General features: G+C 37.3%; 1 protein-coding gene across 2 annotated transcripts in view; it reads left to right on the top strand.

The window, feature by feature from the left end:
• RCAN2 (regulator of calcineurin 2) overlaps window positions 1–12302 on the top strand; it is an 88648-nt gene that overhangs the window by 40161 nt on the left and 36185 nt on the right. Inside the window, exon 1 of one of the 2 annotated variants that reach the window (XM_050894328.1) lies at window positions 11353–11464. The exons of the other annotated variant lie outside the window; for it this stretch is intronic. Within the exon in view, the coding sequence (XP_050750285.1) occupies window positions 11378–11464 (87 nt within the window). The 5' untranslated portion in view covers window positions 11353–11377. Of the gene's footprint in view, window positions 1–11352; window positions 11465–12302 lie in introns of those variants that run through there. 2 annotated transcript variants of the gene reach the window in all.

Consider the following 12302-nt stretch of genomic DNA (forward strand, 5'->3'; position numbering starts at 1 on the left):
CTGTAAAAACTCAGCTTATGGCTAAAATTTATAGATACTATTTTAAAGTTACATATTAAATTACAAATTAATACTTGTCGTCTTTGTCTTTTCAACAATGAGCAAACAACTGCCTTTTTACAGTAAGTCCTACTTGCTTTATGCTGCAAGGAAAAAGATTCCTTTACAGAGGAAAGCTGTGAAACAAATAGTGACCTCCAAACTAATACAATCTTAAGTTCATAATTTATGGTAAGCATCAGTATGGACCGCTTTACATCAAAGGGCATAGGGTGGAGAGGAATGGGTTTTTTTTTTGTGAGACTTTTCTTCCCCCCTCAGCTGGAATCCTGTGCATTTATATGAAAACTGAAGCTGTTGGAATAACTCTTAATGGTTCGAATTTTTTGATTTTTTTGAATGCTTCAGTGCTGGCATTCTCCCTCTTCATAGCTTATTTGCATTGTTCTAATTTAACGGACTAAAGAGAAAATGAAGTGATCTATAGCTATGTGATAAACTTTAATTCCCTGTATAAGGGAAAGCTGTAGATTCTGTATCAGAGCTGTATCCATAACTGTTCTATGAATTGATTCATATAACTAGAACAGATTATTACCTTGAATTCTTGGTAACAGATTACAAAAATAATTAGCAGATTAAAGTTAAATCATCAATAAATATTCTCAGATAATTTGAAGAGCTTACTTGTGAAGAAATATAAAAATAACTAAATATACATTGCTTGATTATGAGGTGAAGTAAGCTGTGATAAGGTTGTGAGCAAAATTCAGAGTGGAAAATAACTGGGGCACAAGTGGTCACGATTAGAAATGCAAAATTGAGCAGCAGGTAAATTCATATTGTCCTAACAGATAATTTTACCTACAGTCTTTGTTAAAGAGAGACTCCTCACTTGGATGTTTAAATGTAGCTTGGACAAAATTACAGATGGACTGCACTATAGAGAACAACTCCACATTAAATTAATGGGCCTGCATCTTTGTGTCTTGACATGCAGAAGTTAAAGGTAGTTGCTTTGGGATTGAAGTTATGACTTTGTGAAATTTTTACTTAGCATTTTCTGAGACCTAGCAATTTTTTTTTCTACCTTTGCAATTTGAATATTTTAACATAGTTTTTTTTAAAAAAATTAGTGATTAAACAGGTCCATTAGGCTCTACAAACTATCTTTTGACTGTTAAAGTCTGGCTGGGAGTGGGGGCAACTAAGAAGTCTTAAAAACAGCATCTACGACAGTAAGTTCAAGCATGCTTGTCTATGTAGACGTGGCTAGTAGATTGTTAGACTGGCCTGAATCTAGCTGTGCTAAGTAGTGTTTTCTCCCAGCAGTTCCTGGGCACGGGTAGAGCTCCACAGCAGCTGAGATGTTCCCCGTGGGCAGGCTGAAGACAGATTTCTCATTTTGTAGGCCAACAGTACCAGCACAGATGTGCACTGTTGTGTGCTACTTCATCTCAAAACTATGCTTAGAGTATTCCTGACAGACTTAGTTTACTGGCGTAACTGCAGGTACAGTTTAGGAATCAGTCATAGGTCCAAATGTATGTAGCCACTTAGTCTGAAGTCTTCAAAAAAATAACCAGCATATTCCCAAAGTGAAACAAGTTCATAAGCTGGGTTTGCCTAGATGCAAAGCAACCAGAAGACCATAAGAAGCTATAAAATAAATAAATAAAAATCTGAGGCTGAGAAAGTGTCTTGTTTCCAAGAAAACAAAAACTTCACAGAACTTCATAGAAACAAGTTGTTTCTGGGTTTTCAAGTTTTTACAGGGATTCCTGATTAAAACCAAGTTACTTGAAGTTAAATGAAAAAAGCCAAAACAAACAAAACCCAAAAGCTAAAGTAACAGCTGAACTGCTCTAGGTAAGTTGGAGCCAATATTTGGGTTCTCCCCCTCCTGCCTTTGAAGAAAGCTCGTGAAAAGTCACTGTTGTCTAGGCTTTTCTGTACAAAGTAAGGTGGTGAGGAATAACATGTATGCCTGAGGTCTTAAGACAGTTTGCATCTACTATAGACTTTGTATGGGACATGCAGAACTGCTGCCTTAACTGCAAGTATGGCTGATGCCATTGTTCAAAAGTGGGAAAAATCTGCGCTGGTAGATATATAGGCTTTCTCTAAATTAGGCATTTTAGTGGTAGCTCCAATTTGGCCAGAATATCTAGTGCAGACAAGACTTCCCATGGATCTGGATGAGTCGAATCAGAAATACTTCAGGTTTTTTTTCTTGAAGACTATCAAAACTAGAATAAGTTAGAATTTTTGTTTGGAAACATTCTTCTGCTAGAAAATCTTTTGTTTTGTGTAATAGCATACATTTGGGTTCATTGTTCACAGCTCCATGTTTCAGAAGGAAGCTGATTGTTTAAATATAGGTAAGTTGCTTTGAAATAAGATCCATTTTCTGTCACTCGTATTTTTTAATGTATCTGCTATTTAATTACTGTCCATTTAATATTGACAATGCATTGTAATGCCCTTTTATTAGAGAGTGAACCAATGTATAGAATGACTAAATGATTTAGAACTGTATTAAATATACATCTTCTGAAACTACTGTACTGATACCTCATGTGTGAGATGACTGTATGGGAACTAGCTCTGTTTTAATTTTTTTTTAGTTTTATTTTTGTTAATACCTGTTCAGAGCTGTATCACACTTTATAAAAACTGCTGAAATATTGCGTAAACTGAGAGTGCAAAACAGAAGAATGGAAGACTGGTTCTGGTCCTTTCCTGGGCTGGGTTAGCGGAAGACTATTTCTCAAGTTCTAGTTGGGAAAATAAGTCTGTTTTTTAGGGAGAGGAAAAGGGGGAAACTAAATCTGATCTCTTCTACCCTCATGTAAGATACAGGCTCTTAAATGGGCCATCATGGTCTCTCTCTTCTGTTTGTGAAATCATGAAATCAGCCTTTCAGGGAGGGATTTGGATAAAACCTTTTTATAAATACATTACAAGTTCACTAATATTTTAGAATTACTCGGATTTCTCTTTTTTTCCTGATCATCAGTTATATACTCGGGGGGGGAACACAACTTTCTTAACAGATTTCACGTTTCACTTCAAAGCCACTGGAGAAGCTTTATATCTGACTTCTGGGTCCCATATTATCTAACCTCTATCTGTCTTTTGAACATAAATAAAAAAATAATAGCAGAGAAATTATCAAAATGGAAGACTGTCTTCTGTCTGTAATGAAGACAAGAATGGATATTTGTATATGGTAAATTTTAAGTATCAACACTTATTTTTTGTCTGCAGTTGGATCAGGGAAATAACAAGAGAAGAGACTATCTAGTTTGAAGTGTTGCAGCAAAATAAATACCCACCCTATAATATCAGGATAAAATAGCAATCATGTAAGAAATCTATTATTCATTGCTTCATTATCTGCTGTCTGACTGCATGCTGTTTGACAGTTTACTTTTTTTTTTCCTTTTTCCTTGTTTGAACTGGACTGCTTTTGCTGGCTTGGCAGTAAGCACTGTTTTCTCTCAGCACAGCCATTAAATTTCTCACCTGTGTGTCCTGTGCAGAGCTGCAGTTGAGAGATAAGGTTGGTCTCTCTCACAGCAGTGAGCATTGGTATTCCAGGCTCTTCCTTCAAGGGCATTTTGCTGTGATGAAGCGTCTCAAATGACAAGGAAAACATACAGGCATGTTCAATACCCTTGCTAGTCTGAGACAAGTAGGGGTAAATGGAAATGATTTAAAAATACATTTTGAAACTATTAACAGAGTTCATGGATAACTGTAAATCACATTTTTAGGCAGGAGTATTACAGGCCTATCCCAACCGGCATCATCCATTAAATGGTAATGGAGAGTACCTGTCCTGCTCAGCTTATACTTAAAATCCAAATAAAACACAAGGGCTCTGAGCCCTTCTGAATGTGTGTTTCTGCATGCCTTTTGTCCAAGGTCACATAAGTAGTTCTGTCAAGAATCAAATCCATCTCTTCAGCATCTTGCTCCTGTGCCAGCCTTTGAGCACCTCCATCTTCCCAATGTGAACTGAGAAGGCACCTCAGATTTCAGAGTTTCTTGCAGCTCTCTCAGAGCATTGGCCTGGCATCCTGTGTGTGTGGCAGTCTCTTACAGAATCCACGTATGACCTGATTTTAATTCTGTTTTCAAGTACTGCAAGAGTAAATATATGTAAGCGCTTCACCTGTTTTGCAGTCTTTTGTCATTCTGTCGTTTTTATAAAATTAAAGATAACAAAAATCTATCAATTAGAAATTTGCCTGGGAAATCTGTTTTACACGTGCTCATTAACATTGCCATAAATCTACACAGTAGGTAAGTATCACCATTCCTATCTTGCTGCTGAAGAAATTGAGGCATAGTGGTAACATTGTGTGTAGGATTCAGTTCAAGTTCAACACTTAAATTTAAACGTCAGCTTATACGTATGTACATATGCACTATATGTTTAAGTTTCTGTTGTAGTTGCTGGAAATCTAGTTAGCAATCAGTGGAGGTCAGAGAGCAATTCAGCCCATCCTAAACTACACATCAAGTGACTGGTCAGCGAAATCCCACTCTAGAGTCCATTGATTGTATTGAACAAGAAGCATTCAGTTGTCCCAATACAGGTGCTTAGTGCTGATTTAAATATCTTAAAGAATCTCTCAGGGTCTCTGGCTGATGGTTCAGAAGAGAAGGGTCTTCCAGAGGTCCTTTATCATGTTTGTCAACCCCATGCATGTTTCTTGGATACCCTAAGGCATCTCACATTGCACTAGCTATCCATGCTGAAGCAATGAAATTAAGTCCCAAATCTGTCACCTATAACGGCAACGTATATACCAGGACGTGGAGATCTATGTTTAGTTCTCTTAAAACTGAAACCTATGCAATTTATCTATGATACTGTGTAGATAGACTGCAAATAAATTTAGCTTACACTGCAGGGTTGTGATCCTCTTCTGTTATCAGGGATTCATGTGTGTTATGTATTCTGTGGGCGGTCATCTGTTCACCAAATGAATCAAGGATGTCCTGACTTCTGAACTGTGGCAGCTCATTTTATGAGAGAGAGGGTTCTGTAGTCTGGAACCATAACAGTTCTTGCCCTGTGTGGATCTGGCACAGAGAAGGATTTGTAACCATTTCCAGTAGACGAAGACACATGCACTGATTTCCGCCCCCTCACACCTCCCTGCATAGACTTGGAAGCTAAGGACTATGAACGATACTGTCATGTTAAAAGTAATTGAATAATTCTGACTCAGAGTTGAAACTTGTATGTAGCTAAATGAGACAGCAAAATGTTGTTGGCTAAATGACAGTCACTTATTCAGTCACTGAAGTATTGTCACATTATCATATGTCAGTGTTTGAGTTGCTTGATATTATCTTTATTAAAGGAGGGAGAAATCCTTCATAATGTTTATGTTTTATTTTCTGACTCTTGGACCCTCAGATTCTGAGATCTATAAGTGTGACTAACAGAAAGTTATTACCTACAGAAAAGCAAATTATCACTTATAATACAGAAAAGTTACCTTTCCAAAAATCAAGGCCAGCCAAGGCATGGTTCAGCTAGGGGTTTTCCAGTCTCTGGAGTTTCTGCACATATGAAGAACTTATTGATTTAGGGTTATTCTAATTAAACTTCCATTTTCTTTTTTTCTCCGGTCAAAATTCTATGTCCTTTAAAATCTTCAAACCATAGGAATGATTATTTGTTATGAGAAGGGGTGAATCAGAATCCTTTTTGCCACAATTGTTGCCAATTTAGAATTTGTAGCAACTTTAGCTTGGAGGTCAAACTCATCTTGGAAAAATCAGTGGTTTTGTGGCTGTTGGATAGTTCATTCTTCCTTATTTATTGTAAATGCCAGTTAGATTTTCTATCTAAAAGATATTTTACATGATGTATAATTCATCTATTTATCATCTTTAGGGGGTTCAGAGATGCTCTAGATGCTCTATTTTATGTCTTTGATATTGCTGTGTTCCATAGCCTCTGAAAATTCATGAAGTTTCGATAGTAATTTAGAACGTAGGAAAGAGTAAGTTGATGCAGATAGGCTTCCTCTGGCTTAACACACTCTTGTTTCAGCTGCTGACTCCATTCTTGGAGAAGTTTGCTAATGGACATTAATGGAATCTTGGGCTTTTTCATCTGTTAAAAGGGTATACATCAAGAGTTAAAATCCTCACAACATTGTTAAAAGGGGCATAACTTAAGAGAGTTTGATGGCCGTTCTGTTTGGGAATTAAGAGTGGGAATATTATTTCCAGGTAACAGTGAATTGCTCTGGCATGGCGATGCTAGCTCATAGCATCGGGTAACGTATTTTATCTCATCTGCTTTCACATCTCCATTAACTTCAGACATCTCTCTCTGAATTGTGTCCTGAAAGTGCTAGCCTTTCACCCTTCAATCTATACAGAGCATAAACTGCTGCGTAGCTAGAGACGAGGATAACTCCTCCCCTCAGTTCCCAGTTCTTGGCCCAGACTCCCCTGGCCTGATGTGTTGCTGGTGTGTTCCTCTGGCTGGATTTATCTGTTACTTCCATCCTTTTGGGGGTAATCTACTTTAGCATGAGTCAATGCTCACTGTCATAAGAAAAAAAAAAATTATGCATGTTCTTTTTCCTTCTATGGCTGAGCTGAACCCTACTCAGTCTTCAGTATTCCACTTTCTTTTAATGTCTTTATGAAAGACCTCTTTGAAGGAGCTAACTTTGCTCCTGAAGAATATATCTGGTTGGCCTTTCTTTGCTGCTGCTGCAGACAGAGAAACTGGAAGAACTGTCTTTTTTCTGGGCTTTTTTCAGGGCTGTCTCTTAAAAACCCATAAAAATTTAGTAACGTAAAAGTATTTATCTTCTATAATTCTGTTAAAAAATAGGATTATATTTGTAAAAGTATGTTCCTAGTGACAGGTATATAAGGGAGCTCAGTTTAAATACTTTTGACTTGTGTAGTAGGCTGAATGAAATCGATAAAGATGCACATCATTAAAAACATCTGAGTCAGACATAATGTGAATCTATTTACGGTGCTCCATTCAAGCGTCAAAGGGTCATTGATGTAGGGTTTCTTTTTATTGTTCTGGATTTGTACAGCACCCTAATATGGTTTGCACCTGCAAGCAGAGCAGCTACAAAAATAATCCCTCCATTACTAGTGATAATGAGCACAAGCTTTATCCAGTGAGCAAAAAATGTCACACTTGCTTCTGAATTTAGCTGGTCTTTTTGGTTACAATGCGGCTGATGTTACCGTGAGGTCCAGATACAGTGAAGTTTCCCTAAGGCTATATCAGTAGTAGTTTGCTTGCAAAAGGAGGGTCAAGATTTTGCACAAGATGTTTTAATGACTTGACAGTTGAGCTTGAAAAGTCTTAGATCTGTTGTGCTATTTATATTTATCAAGCTGAGACATAGCTATAACTATGGTAACACTGTAGGAAAAAACAAAAACTCCACGCACGGGAGTAAAGGTTGTAGACTAGGACTGTGTTATCCCAGGCAAAAACTGTACAAATCCAGAATGCAAGATTGTCCCTGGCTGGAACAACATGACTTATTTTCCTTCTGATTTTGGAAACTTTCTGTCTTTTTGAAGGGGATTGCTGATTCAAGTATAAGACATGATCGTGAAAGACATGGTCGTGAAGTGTTAATCATCAGAGAGTCTAGTGATGCTACAGGATTACTTTGGTTCTTGTGAAGGAACGATACCACTTGGATTTACATTTAATCAGTATTATTCTGAGTTCTAGAACCTGTTTGATGGCAATATATGTAACTGTAAGAACTTGGTATTTCTGTACTCAGCCTAAATATACAAGTGGGTCTCAATTGTTCTTAAATTCACTCCCCTGAAATATTGACACATAGTGAATAGTGACCATTTAATTCCATGCACAATTGTTACCATGGACAAAACCTGAAACAAACTGAGAAACTTCTGAATGACTGTTCAAAACTCTCTGCTTTCTCTCCATTCTCAGAATTAGTGGTCGTGATCTTACGCCCAATGTAAAATTGGTAGGGAACGGCAATACAGTTACATATTTTTGGATGCACGTACATTAACATTCTAGTTCAGGTCATTTTCTTCTGAAATGGTCTTTCACCTTCTGCGCTTTGGCTTGCATCACAGAGCACTCTGCATCTGGGTTCCCTTCAGATGAACCTAAACCAGAGGATGCCTCCAGGACTGCTCCTACTATGCTGCTGCTGGGTACCAGTCCACACGGCATACTAGACCTAGCCTAAAATAATCCCTCTTGAAATAGGCATACTGTTGATGTCAGGTCCTCAGCACCAACTGTTTTACTTGGAAAAAAAAATCTGCTTGTATTGGTCAGTATTAATATTCCATATATTGTCTAGCCTTTAACTTTCAGGTGAAGTTTTAAGGTATATACGTGATCCACAGATCCTCTGGCTTAGCACTCACCAAGAGAGCGGCTCTCCTGTGCACATGTTAGTACAAAAGCTGTGATTAGTAGCAGTTTGTGATCTGGAGAACCTACCGAAAGAGTAAGTTCTTCGAGTATGCTGAAGTGCATACGTGTCATATCAATTTCTGTTTATTAAATATGATACTTCAAAATATGCATGAAATATGGCTTTATTTTTTCTTGCGAGTTTGGTGAATTGAATTTAGTTTTTTGAGAAGCAAAACCCGCTAGGTTGTCTCTGTAAAGAGCTCACTAAAATACCCTAGTGAGCTAGAGTGGTTCTTAAGGGGAAAAAATAGGTTATGTTTAGGAATAGGCAAGAAGAAACAAGAATGAAAGTAATTGTGATCTCAGTAAGGTTTCCTTACTCAGATGGAGTGGAAAAATTGCAATGATTCTGTTTTGAAAGGAGATGAATAGTAGAAGTGCAAGAATAATCATGAAGTGGAACAGGTCAGTTCACACACCATGTACCCATTTTCATAAGAAGATTAAGGAGATGGGCTATTGAAATTGATAGGTGACAGTTTTAAAAATGAAAAAAGGAAATAAATCATTATGGAACTATCCAGTGTAGCTCTGTATTGTCAGATCTTTTTTCCATCACTGCTATGATTCCACACTCAGGCCAGACATCGCTTTCACTTCGGATGCCTGTCTAGACCTTAGTGATCAGCATCGTCTAATTCTTGATCTTTTCCTTTTTCAAATGTTTGTTATGGTTTTTTTGTCCTTTTTGTCCATTACTGCTAAAACTTTCATTAGGCTCAGATATACGTGACTTGTCTTTGCTTTCAGTGTTTCCTTCCAGCTCTTTGATAACCACTTACTAACTTCCTAGTTTTCTGATGGCATGATTTTTCCATTGCTGCCTGCTTAGACCTTCCATCAGGCATCTTTATGGCTTTTTTTCTATGATATCACATATATATGATATTCAAATATATGAATAAAAGTTCCTCTAAACATGCACAAAAATGTTAACTTCAAATTCTTTCTAAAAAGTGTTTTCCTATGGTTTATGAAAAAACTTGACAGTGATTAAGTGACTGGTGTACAAAACAATTGATTATCATGATAAACCATATTGATTCATTTGCCGCCTTGTACTACCCCATCCATTTCTGTTGATCCGGTACAGTCTTGGTTTGTAAAATCTTCAGTGCTGGGATATGTTTCTGTCCTGGTTCTGGATCTTAGTTTGTGATTACTGCTGAGGGGGCTACTATAAATGCAAGTTAAAAAGTGGGCAAATAATTTAATAGAACTTGGAAAAGAATGTTCTGATAAGATGTCTCAGCTTTTCTCTATCAGCATCTAACCTTACTGCCAGCTCGTAGGGGTAAAGAGTGGATTTCTCAGCGGAGGTTGTTCTGTCATCGGCTAATCTGGAATTCCCTGCGCTTACCAAATTTACGGTGCTAGCGAAAGAGTAAGATGGGAAGCTGGGTGGCTTGAGTCTAATCTGAAGCTGCTTCTCCTTTTAGGTGTCTGAATGAACAGTTTTGGTGCAAAGAACTTGATATATTTTCCCCAGGTGTCTTCATTTTGAATTTCATTAAGAGTATGGTAATCTGCAGCCCAAACTGACCATGGTTCAGCATACGTGTCTGAGATAGTTTGCTACTGATATTTAAACTGGGTTGTCTAAAACTGTGTGCAGCATCACAGAACGTGGTACAAGCTGCAATGTCTGTCAATGAAGCAGAGTTAAGCAGAACAGTCTCTTACACTGAGCTATGTGCTGCTGCTAGGTTTATATCAATAGTTAAATATTTTAATTCTGCCTGTTAATCTGACTTACACATAAATGTCATCTCGAGGCCTGCAACAATTAAAAGTAATTTATGGATCACAAGACTGAAACATTAGGTGAAAAATAATGGTGCAAGTCTGGGACAAAGATCAACTTTAGAAGTCCTAAACTTGTAGATATTTTATTTCTGTCATTAAAATATGAACTTGCAAAGGATAAACAGATCACTGAGTCAGCAGGTGTAAAACATCTTCACTTAACTCTATTTCTTTCAGTTGAATATTGTTACATTTGTGAAGGAGTAACCCTAAGGACAGATAGTATAAAGGTTGCCTAGTGCGAAGTCCTCATTTCAAGGGAAATTTTCGTGTTCTGTTCTTTGAAGGGGTATTGACTTCCAAATCACACACAGACATGCCTCTGATCTTTCTGAAGATGAGTCATAGTGCAACTTGTATGTCTAAGTACTGGGATCAAATTTGCTGTATGTTGATCACTCCTGATGACAGGACTAGATGTTCTCTCATCTCATGTGTGGGGTTATATGTGCTTTATTAAAAAAGAAGACTTAGAGCTATTAAAAGCAGAATGCTGAGGTTTTTGTTGGTTTGGTTTTTTTTTCATTAGTGCTCTGCTGTAGATTTTAAAGTATAATAAAGTAACGAACGTTACCTTGAGCTTAGTGGCTTTAAATGCTGGGTTAATTTACACTCAGAGTGGAGCTTTCACTGTCAGGCGATCTTTTTTTGCCAACATAAGTACTCAGCTGAAACAACAGCTATGACTCAGTTGCCAGTGAACGCTGCTTGAATTGATTTAGTCCGAGTTCAGATTTAGCACATAATCATGTTCAATTTGATCCACTGTGCTGCCTAGAGATAAAAGGGTTGAAAAAATAGATTTAGCTTATGTCAGTCTTTGTGGTGATGTCATTGCCATGAGAGATGGAATAGCGCTGTTACTATGCTGTGCCTGCTCAGTTGGTGGGTGTACGAGGGAAAGGCAAGGAGCAACTCAGTTAAGTGCAAAGAGCTTGTGTCGGAAGCTTGCAGTTATTGTCAGCATTGAAACAGAATTTTGGACTGTTCAATTGCAATACTGAATTGAAGATTTTTTTTTTTTTTTTCCTTCCAATCATTTGTTACTCTGAGGTTGCCTAACTCTGTGTACAAAAGGGGGGGATGCCAGCCCGTAGCATGGACTGTGATGTCTCCACTCTGGTTGCCTGTGGGGTGGATGTGGAGATTTTTGCCAACCAAGAGGTTAAGGTATGCGCCTATAATTCTTTTGTTACATATGCTTCTTAGGAAAGCCTTTGGGAGCAATAGGCATTTGTATGTAGCAATTCAGAATAAGGAGGCAAATGAGATTCTGCTGCAGTAGTAAAAGACATGCAGTTAAAAAATGTGTTAATTAGGGGAGAGAAATATGGGAGAGAAATGTGCCTGCTTTTTACTGTGTTTTGATAAGCTGAAAGAATAGGCTGGTGTTTACTCTTTAATGATATAAGAAATGGGTTATATAACTGACATCTGTGCATATGCATGTTTCATATTCATAACAAATCATTCATTGTTAATTTTGTCGAGATATTTTTAGTCCAGTGTCACTTTTAGATCATCCTTGCCGTAAATGTTATTTATTGATGTTGATAGTCTTCAGATATTTGTACTCAGTTGAACAGTAGCTGTTTCTTTTCTTCAGATCCAAATCATGTATACAAGTATAAATCTTTTGTGAAGGGTTAAAAGTTTGTAGCAAGTATTTTGGTGCATCTGCAATATAACAGAACACAAAAAGTTGTGCATCTTGCATATCATATGAATACCTCAAAAACAATGCTTAAATCTAAGGCTTGATATGCTGGGCTCATAGTCTCTTAATGAGACAACTGCTGTAGAAAAGTCATTGTGTGTAATTGCTTACTGTTGAAATCAATTATCTTTTTCATTTATTCTCATATTACTGCAAGAAAATCACTGCAAATTAAGTTTGAAAGAGGAATTTTAAGTATGCTTTTCATAGATCATCTGAAAGAGCTCATAGGCATAATACAGTGATATTCAGCAGTTTATTTAAAGGACAAAGATACAGACAACATTACTT

The sequence above is a fragment of the Gymnogyps californianus genome, chromosome 3, assembly GCF_018139145.2.
Source record: "Gymnogyps californianus isolate 813 chromosome 3, ASM1813914v2, whole genome shotgun sequence".
Lineage (NCBI taxonomy): Eukaryota > Metazoa > Chordata > Aves > Accipitriformes > Cathartidae > Gymnogyps > Gymnogyps californianus.